Source organism: Colias croceus, chromosome 30, assembly GCF_905220415.1.
Source record: "Colias croceus chromosome 30, ilColCroc2.1".
NCBI lineage: Eukaryota > Metazoa > Arthropoda > Insecta > Lepidoptera > Pieridae > Colias > Colias croceus.
This window is the reverse complement of record NC_059566.1, coordinates 4,750,886-4,768,260: the sequence shown is the minus strand read 5'-3', so window position 1 is coordinate 4,768,260 and position 17,375 is coordinate 4,750,886. Positions and strand designations below refer to the sequence as shown.

Genomic DNA, 17,375 nt, shown 5'->3' with positions numbered 1-17,375 from the left:
TGTAAATAATTTTGATTCATAGATTAAGGCCCCGTTTCCACCTGCAAGTAAACTTCTGCGAGAACTGTCCGACAGTCTGTCTGACAGCAACTTGCACGTCTACTTGCAGGTGGAAACGCGGAATTACGAATTAGACTTGCAAGTTGCTGTCAGACAGACTGTTGGACATTTCTCGCGGAAGTTTTCTTGCAGGTGGAAACGGGGCCTAATCTGGATACCGGGATATTTGCTGTTACATTTAAATTAATCGTTGCTGCATACATTCTTACATTAAAAATATTAATTGAAATATGTACAATTCATAAATATGATTTCGTTTTGTTTTTCTCTTAACACTATTGCGTGATATCAATAAAAGAAGTTATAATTACTGAACGCAGCATTACTTTTCTTTATGTTGGTACCATACATAAAAATAGTATAGCTAAACAACAGACATTTCATTTCCAATTTCCAACAAAAAGTTTTTATTCAAATTGTAATATGTACTATTTTTTAATTAAATAAAATAATCTTTTAACTGGTCGTAGATAAACGAGTATTTTTTAAATATAGGTCAGCTTAGCAAAGGTTATAATAGAGAGTGTAATCGATAATTTAATTAATCGACCTCGGTGTAACTTTTGAATGACACCATTTTGTTACCAGCCTCTACCTGTTGTATGCTCTGTATCGTATGAAAACAATAACATTATTTAATATTTTTTTGTAAATTTAATAAAAAATGAGTGAATTAATAGCGTGCCGTGTGTGTTTAGTGTTTGATAATGTGCAATTATTCAAATTAAGTAAATATGAATTGGTGGCAGCATACGAATTTCTAACTGGAAGTCAGGTAAGTTAACCATATGTATTCTAATGAAAAAATATATAAATAAAAGTATTTATAAACGATCTTTACACGCTTTTATTTTTACGCTTTTACGCTTTTATTTTATAAGTACTTTCATATTGTGTTTATTATTATTTAAAATTTAACAATTTTACGATTGAACGATCTAATCACTAGGAGCTACGGGTTAGGTAGTTTATTTATTAGGAAAGGCTCTATATTATTTGTTATGTATCATCACACAGTCGCTAAGATCAGCTAAGACCATTATTATTAAATGTTTCGCAATTTTTCCGGGGCTGCTTACTTGCTTGGCAGAGATCACTGCTTAGTGATAAGGCCGCCAATTTTGCTACATCTTTCTTTTAACATATTTTTATTGTTTATTTTTAATTAATGATTTTACTCCAATAAAGTGTATAAAATAAAATAAGGCCACTAGGAACCGAGCAAAGCAGGTAAAACTGCGAGGCACATCAAGTCTATAATATTAAAATGAATAGCAAAATTCAAATTTCTTAATTTGTTGGTTTAATGTGTTTGTAAACGCATAACTCGAGAACGGCGTAACCGATTTCGTTTATTCTTTTTTTAATAATATTCCTGGAAGTACAAGGATGGTTCTTATGGAGAGAAAACGTAAACATGTACCGGGGCTGACCTCTAGTTTATGAATTAAATTCTACCTTTTTGTTACAGATATCCATAAACGATGGCCTACCACAATACTTATGTACATACTGCAGGGCTCAACTCATCAAATGTATGGTGTTCAAAAACAAATGCTGTAACACACAGGATACTTTGAGATATATGTGTGAAGAACAGGGTGGGGTGAGTTCTTTTAAGTTTATAGAACACTACATATTATAGTATAAATAAATATTTCAGGACATTTTCACACACGGCACGATCTGATCCCATACTAAGCTTTCGCTTGTTATGGCAACCAGATGGCTGATAAACTTACATATTATATAAGTTTAAATAAATACCTATATAGATAATAAACACCCAGACACAGATTAAACATCGACATTCATCACACAAATATTTGCCCCGGGTGGGGCAAATATTTGTGTGATGAATGTCCTGAAATATAGACATAGACAAACATTTAATCACAAAAAATAATATATATTACAACTGACAATCATAATCACATATAACAAAACTAGCTGCTCCGCGCGGTTTCACCCCGTGACTCCTCGCCTGTTGGTCGTAGTGTGATGATATATAGCCTATAGCCTTCCTCGATAAATGAGCTATCTAACACCAAAAGAATTTTTCAAATCGGACCAGTAGTTCCCGAGATTAGCGCATTCAAACAAACAAACAAACTCTTCAGCTTTATAATATTATAGTATAGGTATAAAAACAAGGAACACAGAATGATAATAATTAATTCCATTTTTTAACATTTCAGCTAACAATAACAGACCTACTCAACCTCAGTAAACCACTAAATCTCAACCAATTAACGATAACAACAAACACAACAACAATAGACATAGAATATAATGAAACAGAGATAAAAGAAGAAGTGGAAATTAAAGAAGAGATAGAAGAACCAAGGAAGAGAAGACACAAGAAGAAAGAGTATGTAGAAATCAAATATGAAGACAACGATTTAGAATTACTCTCGTATAGCGATAACGAAATTGATAACACGCAGAAGGAATTTGAAGATTTCAACGTTGAAGTTATTATTTTGACGAAGGAAGAACAAATACAGGAAATAGAAGCTAGAAAGAATTCGTTTAATTACTTAAATTCGTATTTTAAATGTGATAAATGTTATAAAGGGTTTATTACACATAAGACGTATAAGAATCATATGATGCGGCATGACCCGGTATGTATAGTGTATGCTGTTAAAAAATTTAGATTTAAATTGCCTTTTTTGAATAATTTTAATGATACATGGACTAGAATGATATGTTAGTAGCTAGCTAGCTGTGCTCCGCGGTTTTGCCTGCATTGCTCCGCTCCCGTTTGTCTTAGCGTGATGATATATAGCCTATAGCCTTCCTCGATACATGGGCTATCTAACACCGAAAAAAATTTTCAAATGGAACACAAACACAAACTCTTCAGATTTAGCATTAGGTGTTAGATAGCCCATTTATCGAGGAAGGCTATAGGTTATATAAAATCACGCTAAGACCAACAGGAGCGGAGCAGTGCGGATAAAACCACGGAGCATAGCTAGTTCATACATATAAGGGAGTTGTTTAGCTGTTTATACTATATATTATATATTATTTAGGAATTCAATTCAATTTTTAAATTTAATAATTAATAATAATAATTCATTCATTTATTCAAGTAACCAGGTCTCATTTTGTAGTAACAATTAATAACTTAAAAATTATGTTAGTAAAAATAATACAATTTATTATGACTGCTAGAAATGCACACCACCGCTACAAACGCTATCAAAGAAGCAGACAATTTGCAGCAGTGGTTTACATACAATTTAATGACAATTTTGCATATTATCTTATATATAAAGTTCCCGTGTCACAATGTTAGTTACCATACTCCTCCAAAACGGCTGGACCAATTCTCATGAAATTTTCTGTGCATCTGAGAATCGGCCAACATCTATTTTTCATACCCCTAAGTCATAAGAGTAAGGCAGAGCAACGTATGTCGGGATAGCTAGTGAACTTATAATACTTATTTCCAGAGTAGAGGCAACTACGTATGCGATGTTTGTCTGTCCGTCTGGTCGGAGGAGAAAGCGCTAAGAGCTCATATAATAACTTCACACCAGAGGAAGTATGTTTGTAAGCTGTGTGACCACGTGTCTAGATCAACGTGAGTTGAATGTTTTTCTTAGTGCTATGTATTATTTAATTTAGTGATGTTACGATTAATGATTTTTCCGATACGATACCGATACCGATATTTGTAGTAAATGATCGGCGATACCGATATCGATGGCTAAATAGATAATGAATAATGCACTTATTATGCATAAAAGTTACCTACATTTTGTGCATCATATTTTTTTAAATAAAATTGCCAAATTAAAAAACAAAGAAAACATTTGTTTTAGTACATATTATCATTTTACAATAAGTCAGTCAAAGTATTACATATGGCTTTATGTAATCAAAGTTTACTATTTGTAGATTTTTGTTCAGAAAACAAAGTAACCACGCGCGGGCGGCCTCGCTTTTTTAATTGTTTGATTTTGATATCGGTGGTTTATAATCGGTGATACCGATATATCGGTATTAGACTACAGGCCCATGTTGAAAAATTTATGGGTCATTTGAACCACCAGGTGACCTATTTAGAACGATATAAGAGCATAAAATAATAAGATTCAGCATTATGACGTCACTTGTAAGCTCCACCTGAGTGCAGATGAGAATTCGAAAGTACAGCTATAGAGATTTTTTCCCCTTGTCTCCATGATTATTGTACGGCGTTGCGGAATAATGGATTAAAAGCACTATTGAAATAGTATGACACAGATGCCGTACAAAATCAAATGACTAAATTTACCCCGGCAATTCTCATCTGCACTTAGGTGGACAGCTTTTAAGTGACAGCATAGTGCTGAATCTTATTATTTTGTGCTCTTATATCGCTCTAGATAGGTCACCTGGTGGTTCAAATTACCCATAAATTTTTTAACATGGGCCTGTAGTCTATATCGGTATCGTTACATCCCTAATTTAATAAAATATTAATTATGCTATAAAATGTATTTATATAATACATATAATATTTATGTTTGCGTAGTCTATGAGATTTTGTAATCTTGAAAATGGCTAAACCGATTTTGTAATGATTTTCCATGCTTTTAATTATGTATGAATTTTTTTTTAATATCTGTGATCTTCTCAGATATGACACAATTTAATTGAAACCTAAGTCATCGTTTTTAGTTACGGAAACTATTTTTTTTTTCAGTAATCGCGCTAAGGAACACAATAAATGGCATAACGGATACACATTTGACTGTAAAATATGTGGAGCATCGTTTTCGTAAGTAAATTTCTATGCTATAACCTAGCATGTCTTTTGTAAGCTATATCTTCCAAGCAACTTGAGAATTATGGAAATGTTTCGACTTCATTTCGAATTCTTTTAGCTATCATTAAATTCAAATTCAAATGTACACAAGTCAACAAGTGAATTCCAATCAATCATCATTTGAGCAAATCAACAAGTTAATTTAAATTCAAATTTACGCAAAGTCGACACGTTTTTTGTAATTCAAATCAAATTTTACCAAATCAAAAATTCAAATTCAAATTACAGCAAATCAACAAGCCAACTAACACACATAAGACTACAGCATCCGACGAATAATTCATGCGATATATGTGGAGAATCTTTCCTCGGAGAATATGGACTGAGAATGCATAAGAAAAGGGCACATTTGAATGTTGATGAGGTAAATTATTCCTTACTAGCTTTCCGCCCGCAGCTTCGCCCACGTTTTCAAGGAAAAACCCGCATAGTTCCCGTTCCCGTGGGATTTCCGGGATAAAATCCTATCCTATGTGTTAATCTAAGTTACCATCTATATGTGTGCTAAATTTCATTGTAATCGGTTCAATAGTATTTGCGTGAAAGAGTAACAAACATACACACACACACACATCCTCACAAACTTTGGCATATTAGTAGGAAAAAGGATAGGAATTTCAAACATTTATTTATTAAATTCGACTTTCATCGTCATTTTTGCACACTGGAAGTAATACTGCTTTAAGATTGCTTGCTTCATGGTAACGTCCCAGACTACTATATTTTAACACTCACAAACATTTTAACTAGGGATGTAACGATACCGATACCGATATACCGGCCGGTATATCGGTATCGCCGATTATAAAACAACCGATATCGAAATCAAACAATTCAAGAAACCGCGCCCAATGGACGATGCGGCAGGTCGCCCGCGCGCGGGCACTTTGTTTTCTGAAAAAAACTACCAATAGTAAACTTTGATTACTGATTGTATGTGTATTACTTAAAGTTTAACTGACTTTGTAAAATAATAATACTATAATAAAAGTTTTTCTTGTTTTTTGATTTGGCATTTTTATTTAAAAGATTTAGAGTTGGGTCTCTGTTAAATGATGGTAACTTTTATGCATAATTCACTTTTTATTTTTCTACCAAGCCATCGATATCGGTATCGGTATCGCCGATTTTTTACTACAAATATCGGTATCGGTATCGTATCGGCAAAAACATGTATCGTTACATCACTAATTTTAACATATATATTTTATATTTTATTTCAGACAATCGAAGATTACACGAAGACATGTGAAACATGCGGTGTTAGATTCAAAAGTGATGACGCTATGAAACGTCACTTGACGTACAGTGGTGATGGCAAATGTGTGCCGGTGTTGAGGTGAGTTAGTGTGAGTGTGAGTGTGAGTTAGTGAGTTTGTTAGTGAGTATGTAAGTTTGTTAAACTTCAATCTTTAATTACAGTTCGTTAATTTCGTACAAATATTTATATGACGGCGCGCCGATAATTACTGTGACGGCGCGCCGATAATTACTGTATTAAATAATAATTATCTAGCATAGTTGATTTCACGTAGTTAAATTGTTTGTTTTGATTGTCAGTGTCAAACCCTTGTGTTGCTATTTTTAAAATGTTACAAGCAATGTTTTGGTTGAAAAATGTCAAAGTATTATGTTGTGTTGCCAGTAATGAAAATATTGTGAAGTAAGGTTGTCACATTAAAAAAATAAGAGCGGGTAGTCCCGAATAGGGTGGTCGGTTGGCCTGATTGTGACAGCTGACATTCGACATTCGACTGTCGGTTGTGCACAGAGGCGCACGCGTACTAACCTATTGGCTCTTAATCTGTTTGAATCTTGATTGTTACGCAAAATTGTGAAGTGAAGTAAAATTTAATAAACTATCTGATTGTCGTTTGAGAAAATAGTGAGTTTATTTCGGTGTTCCCATCTCTACTAAATCACCGCTATGTCTGATAACGGAGATCATACCGCCGAGCCTTCCGACGTTCCGTTATCAGAAGTGGGATTACTCCGTGCATCTCAGGAGCAGCATGCAGCCCACTCAGGTCAGATTGAACAACCTTCTTTAGAAAAAGAGTGCGACCGTTGGAAAACACTGTTTGAATTGCAGCAACGAAGTTTGACAGATTTGATACGGGCAATTCAAGAACCTCGGCTATCTGTATCAAAAATAGCTTTACCCGAATTTAATCCTGACCTTCAGGATAGCGATGCTCGTGCTTGGTGCGAAACAGTTGACCTATGCTTGCAAGAAAAACCACTTTCTGGTGGAGACCTGATAATAACCATGAGTAAAGCGCTCAAAGGAACTGCAGCATCATGGCTAGCACAATCTAGTTATCCTGGAATAACATGGGCCCAATTAAAGGATCTATTTTTAGCTAGATTCGATTTCGTTGAAACTCCTGCAGCAAACTTATGGCGATTGTTTAATGGAAATCCAAAGGAAGGTGAATGCTTATCCTCTTATGCCAGCCGATTTATGAGTGCAATAATGGCAAGATGGAAATCATTGTCAACGGAACAAATTGCCATTGCTGTTACACTAGCACACGCTGCAAAAATCGAACCAAGATTGCAGAGATTGGCTTTTACAACGGAAATAGACAACCGTATAAAATTGCAACAAGAACTTATGGCATTTACGTTTAGAAAAAGAGGACCTCCAGCTCAAGAGAAGGCGACATTAGCTGTAGAAGCAAAGAAGCCGCGTCCCGAGAACTCTCGTAGGTGTTACAATTGCAACAAGTTCGGACACGTGGCTACTGAATGTCGATGGAATGGTAATCGTGATGACACTAAAGCACGAACCGAAACTTCAAGCAACTCTGTAACTCATGCTTCAAAGGAAGGCAGTGCACCGAAGAAGACTATCACTCCAACCTGCTTCAACTGCGGCGAACAGGGCCATATCGCAACGCGGTGCCCCGGCAAGGAGGCGAAATCCAACGAGACTAGAGTTGAACGTCGTGTGGATATCTGCACCATCAAACCAGCTACTGATCATCTTTCGGACGAAACCGGTGAGCAATTTTCATTTTGTTTCGATTCTGGGGCCGAATGTTCTTTGATAAAGCAGAGCTTAGCAGAACGACTTTCTGGTAAAAGATTATATGGTGCAGTGACATTGCTGGGGCTAGGTAACGCTAGTATACATTGTAACACCCAAATTTTATCAACGGTCTCGATTCAAACCTATACGGTACAGTTGTTGTTTCATATAGTGCAGGATAGTAGTATTTCGCATGACATAATGGTAGGTAGAGATCTACTCATGCTAGGGTTTTCGGTTGAAGTTTTTGAGAATAAGCTTGTACTAAAAAAGACCAAAATTGTCTCAGTCTGTGACGTAGGACCTAAAGCTCAGAACTTTGAAGCTATCGACACCGATATACCTGATGGCCAGAGACAGTCACTAATCTCTATACTCAAAAGGTATTCTGATAATTTTGTAGAGGGCACACCTACTAGCAGAGTTAGCACCGGACAGCTAGAAATTAAACTTATAGATCCTAACCGCACAGTACAACGTAGACCTTACAGGCTTAGTCCAGATGAGAGAAATGTAGTTCGAAGTCAGATTAAAGAGCTTTTGTCGGCCGGTATTATTCGCGAAAGTAGCTCTCCATTCGCAAGCCCAATTTTATTGGTAAAAAAGAAGGACGGCACAGATAGACTTTGCGTGGATTATAGGGAGCTTAACAGTAATACGGTACCTGATCGATATCCTCTGCCCCTTATTTCAGATCAAATTCAACGCTTAGTGGGAGCAAATTATTTTACTTCATTGGATATGGCCAGTGGATATCATCAGATACCTGTAAGTCAGGACTCTATAGAGCGTACTGCTTTTGTGACACCGGATGGGCAGTTCGAATACTTGTCAATGCCTTTTGGACTTCGAAATGCACCCTCAATCTATCAGCGCGCGATTAATAAGGCTTTGGGTACATTGACTGAATCTTTCGCCGTGGTTTACATTGATGACGTCATCATTCCCTCACGCGCGGTAGAGGAAGGTTTGGAACGGTTGCAAATCGTTATGAAAACTTTGACGGATGCGGGATTCTCTTTTAATATTAGAAAATGTGCCTTTCTAAAACAAAGAGTCGAATATTTGGGCTTCGAAGTTTCAGCAGGTGAAATACGGCCAAATCCTCGTAAAATTCGAGCTCTTACTGAACTGTCACCGCCGCAGACCGTGACCCAACTACGCCAATTTATCGGATTAGCCTCTTACTTTCGGAAATTCGTCCCAGGCTTTTCGCAAAAAGCAGCTCCGCTTTTCGGCCTTACGTCAGGAAAAGGGAAAATACACTGGACACCTGAGCTTGAGAAAATTCGTAAAGACATTATCGACATACTGACAGACAGACCTGTGCTAACGATATTCGACCCGGACCTACCTACTGAGTTGCATACGGATGCAAGCGCTGAAGGTTATGGCGCAATACTTATGCAAAGAATAAACGGTAAATTACATGTTGTAGAGTACTTCAGCCGCCGAACCTCCAGCGCTGAATCCAATTACCACTCGTACGAGTTAGAGACGTTAGCTATAGTAAACGCTGTTAAACATTTTCGTCACTACTTACAAGGGAAGAAATTTTTGGTAGTGACCGACTGCAACGCTGTCAAAGCATCCAAATCAAAAGTTGACCTCACACCGCGGGTCCACAGGTGGTGGTGTTTCCTACAAACTTTTGATTTTGACATAGAATACCGCCAGGGTAAACAGATGGGTCATGTAGATTTCCTGTCACGTAATCCTTTACCGAATAATGAGCCAGTAACTAAGGTCGAGCAAAAACGAGTTCAATTAACAGAAATCTCTGATACGTGGTTACAAGCGGAACAGCAAAAAGATGATGAAATAACTTCCATTATAACGAAACTTCAAGCAAATGAACTCGACAGTGACGTGGCTAAAACTTATGAAATTAGGCGCGGTCTACTTTATAGGAAAGTTGATAGAAACAACAAAAGTGTTTGGTTACCAATCGTGCCTAGAGCATTTCAGTGGGCTATAATAAACCATGTTCACGAGAACATAATGCATTTGGGCTGGGAGAAAACCTTGGAAAAAGTATACTGTCACTATTGGTTTCCGAACATGAATAAATACGTACGCAAATTCGTAGAAAACTGCATTACTTGTAGGGTTGCGAAGTCTAATTCTGGAAAAGTACAGGTGGAACTACATCCGATCCCAAAAACTACGATTCCTTGGCATACGATCCATATGGATGTAACTGGAAAGCTTAGCGGAAAAAAAGATACTAAAGAATACGTTTTTGTGTCAATCGATGCTTTCACCAAATTCGTGGTTTTATATCATACGCGCAATATAGATTCGAACAGTGCCATTAAGGCATTAAAACACAACGTCTCTCTCTTTGGCGCACCGCAACGAATAATTGCAGATCAGGGCAGATGTTTTACTGGAAAAGACTTTAAAGAGTATTGTAGCGCTCACAATGTTAATTTACATCTTATAGCTACGGGTAGTAGTCGTGCTAACGGTCAAGTAGAGAGGGTGATGTCTACGCTTAAGAATATGCTGACAGCGGTTGAGACAAAGAATACATCGTGGCAGGATGCACTACCCGAAATCCAACTTGCTATCAACTGTACTATGAATAGGGTGACAAAAGCAAGTCCGTTGGAACTTTTAATCGGAAAAGTAGCTAGGCCTTTAGGATTGCTCACGTTAGAGACAGAAGAGACAGACATTGACTTAGATTCTGTTCGAGAACACTCGGCACGAGAAATGGAGGCAAGCGCTTCTTACGAGAAAGCTAAGTTCGATAAAAACAAAGCAAAAGTTAAAAGGTTTAAAGTCGGTGATTATGTGCTTTTGCAAAACCATGAGCGAAACCAAACAAAATTAGACTCAAAATACAAAGGTCCGTACATAATAACTGAGCTGTTGGATGGCGACAGGTATCAACTAAAAGCTCTTAACTCTAATAGGACATACAAGTATGCACATGATCGCGTGCGTGCTATGCCTGAGTGTTATGTCCCCTTGGAGTTAAGCGCTGGACTGGAAGTCCCTGTCAACCAGGCCGAGTCAGAATGCGCCAGTGACGGCGATGGTGAGTTAATTAGTTATCTTTGGAGTTTATCACTATTTTGGCAGTACCAGTTAGCCTAAGTGGCAAATACAATCCTGTGTGGCTTTTCATAATTATGTGATGCGTAGCCTGTGTGGCAGTTGCAAGCCTGTGTGGTATTTTAAGAGCCTGTGTGGCAGTGTTAGAAGCCTGTGTGGCAGATAGGAGCCTGTGTGGCATTGTTAGAAGCCTGTGTGGCAGTTAGAAGCCTGTGTGGCAGTTAGGAGCCTGTGTGGCAGTTAGGAGCCTGTGTGGCAGTTAGGAGCCTGTGTGGCAGTTAGGAGCCTGTGTGGCAGTTAGGAGCCTGTGTGGCAGTTAGGAGCCTGTGTGGCAGTTAGGAGCCTGTGTGGTAGTTAGTAGCCTGTGTGGCAGTTTGTAGGCTATGTGTGATAACTTATGACAATTTATAGTCTGTGTGACACTCAAAATATTGCGTAGTTTGCAATCAAGCTTATGTAACGTAATTGGACTTATATGGAGCTTTTGAACTGTGTGCCTAGTTTTGAGTGTGACACACTTTGGTCAGGATGCCCGAGCGGTGCTTGATGTAAACCATTCTCGTTTGCTTGTTTACAGATGATTCAGATGAGCGAAATGACTCCACACACGAGGACGTGTGAATATGCAGGACGGCCGTGACGGCGCGCCGATAATTACTGTGACGGCGCGCCGATAATTACTGTATTAAATAATAATTATCTAGCATAGTTGATTTCACGTAGTTAAATTGTTTGTTTTGATTGTCAGTGTCAAACCCTTGTGTTGCTATTTTTAAAATGTTACAAGCAATGTTTTGGTTGAAAAATGTCAAAGTATTATGTTGTGTTGCCAGTAATGAAAATATTGTGAAGTAAGGTTGTCACATTAAAAAAATAAGAGCGGGTAGTCCCGAATAGGGTGGTCGGTTGGCCTGATTGTGACAGCTGACATTCGACATTCGACTGTCGGTTGTGCACAGAGGCGCACGCGTACTAACCTATTGGCTCTTAATCTGTTTGAATCTTGATTGTTACGCAAAATTGTGAAGTGAAGTAAAATTTAATAAACTATCTGATTGTCGTTTGAGAAAATAGTGAGTTTATTTCGGTGTTCCCATCTCTACTAAATCACCGCTATGTCTGATAACGGAGATCATACCGCCGAGCCTTCCGACGTTCCGTTATATATATATATAAAACTCAAAGGTGACTGATATAGTGATCTATCAACGCACAGCCCAAACCGCTGGACGTATCGGGCTGAAATTTGGCATGCAGGTAGATGTCATAACGTAGGCGTCCCCTAAGAAAGGATTTTCCGAAATTCTTGCGGGAACGGGGGAAAACGGGGATGCAGGTACAAAGTCGTGGGCGGAAGCTAGTCTTCTATAATATAAAAATGTAAATGTGTTGGTAAGCGCATAACTCGAGAACGGCTGAACCGATACTTTTAATTCTTTTTTTATAATATTCCTTGAAGTAAGTGGTTCTTATGGAGAGAAAACGTAAACATGTACCACGGGTGAAGCCGAGGAGGCCCGCTAATATAATTATAAAAAGTAATCATATATGTCATTATAAAAATCATAATATGTATTATTTTAGACCTTGTCCCGAATGCGGAGAGGCTTTCGAATCGGAGGAAATGTTGGAAAAACACGCGAAGGAACATCCGCTAGATGGCACTGTTACTTGTTTTGAGGTTAGTTTTTTGGGCTGGTTGCAGAGCTTGACCGACCATCAGTGCGTACGTCAGTCGCGCTTGTCATATGTATGGAAATTCATAAAACCGTTCATAGCTAGACCGACCATACGCACGCGTACTGTCATGCGTATAGTGTCATATTATTGTTTAGTCATACACATTGTTGATGCGTATCGTCAGGACCGACGGTACGCACTGACGGTCGGTCAAGCTCTGCAACCAGCCTTATACATAGAATTACGTTAATAGAAAACACTTTTGTTTTTTTATTGTTTTATGTATTTTTAACCGACTTCAAAAAAAAGGAGGAGGTTATCAATTCGGCCGGTATATTTTTTTTTTTTTTTTTTTTTATGTATGTACACCGATTACTCCGAGGTTTCTGAACCGATTTACGTGATTCTTTTTTTGTTCGATGCGGGATGGTGTCGAATTGGTCCCATAAAAATTTTATTCGGATAGGCCCAGTAGTTTTTATTTTATGAGCATTTTTGTCTGTAGGTATTTGTAAATTTTGCAAGTGCAAGTTTGAAGTCGGTTGTTTTTAACGCAGTTATCACTTGTATAATATGTAAACTTAATTAATAATATTTAAAAAGCTCATACGTTGACTTACGTACGTACTGTACCCCTAGTGTGAGTTTGATCGAGTACGAAACGTTACTATCGCGTTTGCGTCACAGCCGAATTAGTATGGGAAATCGATCAGCGCCCCTAGCGGACGTATGGGAAAGCTTTGATTCCCCATACAAATTTCGCTGTGACGCAGACGCGATAGTAACGTTTCGTACTCGATGAAAACTCACACTAGGCACACAGTAAGATTCACGAAAGATGACCACGGTGCAGAAGGCATATTTTAGGTCCCTATGGAGGTGCGAGGTGAGGCGCGGGCGGATTTAATTTTAAATAAATAAAAAATAAATTATTTAACCAACATTAAAATATTATTTTGTCTTATGTATTTTCTTCGTGAGTCAACGTGCGCAGACGGCCGACAGTTGAATCGTACTGTACATGACATTTATTCTTAAATATACACATTATCTGATAATCCTCATCAAAACATAAACTTTGTTTCGATTTTTTTTAACGAGAAGTATATTTTAACTTGCTAATTGTAAGTAATTGTAGCTGTAAGTACCTTGTTTTGTAATCTTAATTGGCTCATAATTCTGCATCAACATATTAAGAAATGTTATTTACTGTAATGCTGTATGATTACGAAAAAATAAATAAATTATTATACAGGATGTTCCACTATTGGTATACTAAGCGCAAAGGGACTTGTTGTTTTGCATACACTGATCGTAAAAAATACTTAAACAACAAAATTGCGCCAAAAATTTTTTACTAAATTTTTCCTTAAAATTAATGTTTTCTTCTCTAGCTTCGCGCAGCCGGCATATACCGCTGCGCTAATGTGAGCATTTTGTCTATGAAAACATAATCTTAAACGATAGCTCACGTGCTGGTGGCAAAGTTGGGCGTGTTGCTTGTTATGGGTGTACACATAGAGTTATAAGAATTCATCTATTTGAAAAAAAAAATGCATCTGGAACTTTTTAAGTATTTTTGACGTACTCAGCGTATGCAAAACTACACCCTCCATTGAGCTTAGAATACCGACAGTGGGACAGCCAGTATATTTCGTCCGTAACAGTGTAACAGGTCATTCGCGAACGCACGCTCGCACGCGACACACGTTCAGCGAGTGCACTTGGGTATCAAGATGAAACAGCCCTCGAAACCGGGGAAACGACGCCCGGAGACGGTTGTGTGTGAAATATGCGGGAAGGAGTGTATTGTAAGTATAAATTGAAAAAAAATGTGGGTAAAAGTGAAAAAAAAATTTGGGGGGTAAAAAATGGTGATTTTGGGCAGAAATGTCGAAATTATTGTTCTAAAATCTTGTTAAAAGTAGCTAAAATTCATGAAAAATATGACCTTAGTATGTAGGTAGGACAAAAATAAGGAAAAACATAAAAAATCTTGAGGGTAGTAATAAATATAGGTATCAAGATGAAACAGCCGTCGAAACCGGGGAAACGACGCCCGGAGACGGTGGTCTGTGAAATATGCGGGAAGGAGTGTATTGTAAGTGAGAATTAAAAAAAAACGATTTTTTTTAGGGTAGAAATTTAAAAAATACGACAAATATAAGTATGAAAAAATTTAGCATGGAATGAATTTTTTTGTGATAGTAGCAAAAAATATCGAAATTATTGATGCATATTGATTAAAAATCGTGAAAAATGTGGCTTTACTATGTGAGTAAGTAAAAAAACGGTGATTGTGTGTAGAAATGCCAAAACTATTGACGCAAAATCTTGTCATAAGTAACTAAAATTTATGAAAAATGTGATTTTAGTACTTATGTTGGTAGAAAAAAAAGTATAAACAATATTGACGGTAGAAGTGGATTTGGGTATAAATATGACGTAGATACCGATAAGAAACAATTAAAAATATGACACTAGTAAAAATGTAAAAAAAAACTATATTTTTTTCGTTTTTTCAGACAAAAGCAACCCTAATTTGCCATCAAAGAATACACTCTGGTGAAAAACCGTTCCAATGCAGCGAATGCCCGAAGAAGTTTAGCGTTTACCAACGCTTACAGGTAAGGGAGGAAAGATTATTATTTTAACTCCAGTTCGTATATAATAATTATCAAGCAATATTTGTTGGTGAGAAAATATAAATAAACATGTATAAACTACTGAAGCGATTACAATGAAATTTCAATTGAAGACCCAGAATACCCATTCTGGGTCTTCAATTGTTTCTTTCAAAACGTGGGCAGAAATTTGGTAAATATTGAAGTGAAATTGCTTTAGGCGCGTTGAGAGTAAAATTCAGGGTCGCGTCATGGCAATACTTCATTAATCTTTGAATCTTGAAGTTTCACTTCTGACACGCACGCTCTTTATTAACACAGATACACTTACGCACGCACACGGGCGAGTGTCCATACAAGTGCGAGCGGTGCCCGAAGGCGTTCAAACACAAGGCGGCTCTCAACAGGCACAGCCGGGTGAGTTGGCTTGTATTAATACATACATACAATTATATTTCTCCGTACTTGTTATTTCGTACTTGTTACTTCGTACTTGTTACTTAGTACTTGTTACTTCGTACTTGTTACTTAGTACTTGTTACTTCGTACTTGTAACTTCGTACTTGTTACTTCGTATTTGTTACTTTTTAATTCATAGTTCTTAAATCTTATTTCTTACTCCTTACTTCGTAATTCTTACTAGCTTAGCTAATTCTTTAAGAAGAATTAAGCAAAGAAGTAAGCTTCTTACCTCCAACTTCTAACTTCTAGCTTGTTATAACTTACTGCCTACTTTTTACTTTCGACTTCCTATATACTACTTTTTACTTCAGGAGGAAAGTTTTACTACCTAATTTGATAAGTAATTTTAGACAAAGCGAGTAAAGCCGCGTCTGGAATTATAGTTCTTCATATAATTTGAATGTCATGTAATTAATTTTATTGCGGGTAGAAATAAATTTTCAAACTACCCACTTATAAAAATATCAAGTTTAAAAAAAATGTATAATCTTTTTATTGTAATAAGTGCAATAATTTCTATGTTTGTTTATTTCTAGGTACACACGGGCATCAAACCGTACGGCTGTGCACATTGTGGTAAAACTTTTTCGCAATCGAACTCCATGAAACTACACGTGAACACAGTGCACTTACGACTGCCAGCGCCATATAGGAATAAGAAAAATAAATAATTGTTGTTTATGTGTGTTTTATTTTTTACTAGCTGTGCCCCGCGGTTTCACCCGCAGTGCTCCGCTCCTGTTGGTGCTTAGGGTGATGATATATAGCCTATAGCCTTCCTCGATAAATGGGCTATCTAACACCGAAAGAATTTTTCAAATCGGACCAGTAGTTCTTGAGATTAGCGCATTCAAACAAACAAACTCTTCAGCTTTATAATATTAGTATAGATTTACTCAAAAAATAACTAGATTTCTATACAAACAAACAATCCTAAATATTAATATAATAAATACGAAAGTAACTTTGTCTGTTTGTCCGTCTACAGTCTACACGTATAAAACTCTGAACCGATTTGGATAAAAATTGGCATAAAGATAGTAACGGAATTTACCTTCAATTAATTTAAAAATGAGTTACCCAAAAAGTCAAATTACAAATTTACCGCCAATTATAAATTCTGGTAGAAATAAGTTTCGTCTATGAAAATTACGATTTTTCTTCTGTATCACCTTTGTATGTACCTAGTAGAAAATAGAAAAAATAAAAACCAGACTGAGTAGGTACGTTATTCACAAGGTAATTTGTCATTGACCATCACTAGCAATTTAGCGCCAAAAACTTTCTCTAATGTAGTCGGAAGATGAACATGAATTACATCATCACTATAGATCACTATACATAAGTACAGTGTGGAAATTTTCGATGGGCCCTGGAGGGAAAGTACTAGAAATACATAAGATAGCAAATTTTGTTGAAAGGAAACATTCCTTTATTTTTCAAAAGAAATAGAACTGCATTCAATGATTTTTGAAAATTATTAATTTATTGAGGTAGGTTTTAGTATATAATCTAGTTACCTATCTAGAAAGCGGACGAAGCCGCAGAAGAATAATATAAAATTAAATTACACATGACTACATGCTACAATATTATGTACAAAACATTTATAGGTAACTAGATAGGT

The 17,375-nt window shown here is 36.8% G+C and overlaps 2 protein-coding genes across 2 annotated transcripts; both read left to right on the top strand.

The window, feature by feature from the left end:
• Positions 1 to 456: 456 nt before the first annotated feature.
• Positions 457 to 16,429, top strand: LOC123704630 (zinc finger protein 431-like). Its single transcript, XM_045653027.1, has 12 exons — positions 457 to 835; positions 1,532 to 1,666; positions 2,259 to 2,687; positions 3,525 to 3,655; positions 4,763 to 4,837; positions 5,114 to 5,249; positions 6,109 to 6,224; positions 12,567 to 12,663; positions 14,330 to 14,473; positions 15,188 to 15,289; positions 15,608 to 15,703; positions 16,285 to 16,429. Exons 1-12 carry the CDS (start codon positions 725 to 727, stop codon positions 16,417 to 16,419), a joined length of 1,707 nt encoding a protein of 568 aa, XP_045508983.1. The 5' UTR covers positions 457 to 724; the 3' UTR covers positions 16,420 to 16,429.
• LOC123704628 lies at positions 6,347 to 12,139 on the top strand. Its single transcript, XM_045653024.1, has 2 exons — positions 6,347 to 7,890; positions 11,560 to 12,139. The coding sequence occupies exons 1-2, from the start codon at positions 6,813 to 6,815 to the stop codon at positions 11,601 to 11,603; spliced, it is 1,122 nt and encodes a 373-aa protein (XP_045508980.1). The 5' UTR covers positions 6,347 to 6,812; the 3' UTR covers positions 11,604 to 12,139.
• Positions 16,430 to 17,375: the final 946 nt, after the last annotated feature.

Coding starts and splice junctions, on each gene's coding strand:
- LOC123704630 (XM_045653027.1), top strand. CDS start 725: ATGAGTGAATTAATAGCGTGCCGTGTGTGTTTAGTGTTTGATAATGTG. Junction 4,838..5,113: donor ATATGTGGAGCATCGTTTTC/GTAAGTAAATTT, acceptor TTCAAATTACAG/CAAATCAACAAGCCAACTAA. Junction 15,290..15,607: donor GCGTTTACCAACGCTTACAG/GTAAGGGAGGAA, acceptor TTATTAACACAG/ATACACTTACGCACGCACAC.
- LOC123704628 (XM_045653024.1), top strand. CDS start 6,813: ATGTCTGATAACGGAGATCATACCGCCGAGCCTTCCGACGTTCCGTTA. Junction 7,891..11,559: donor TCATCTTTCGGACGAAACCG/GTGAGCAATTTT, acceptor GCTTGTTTACAG/ATGATTCAGATGAGCGAAAT.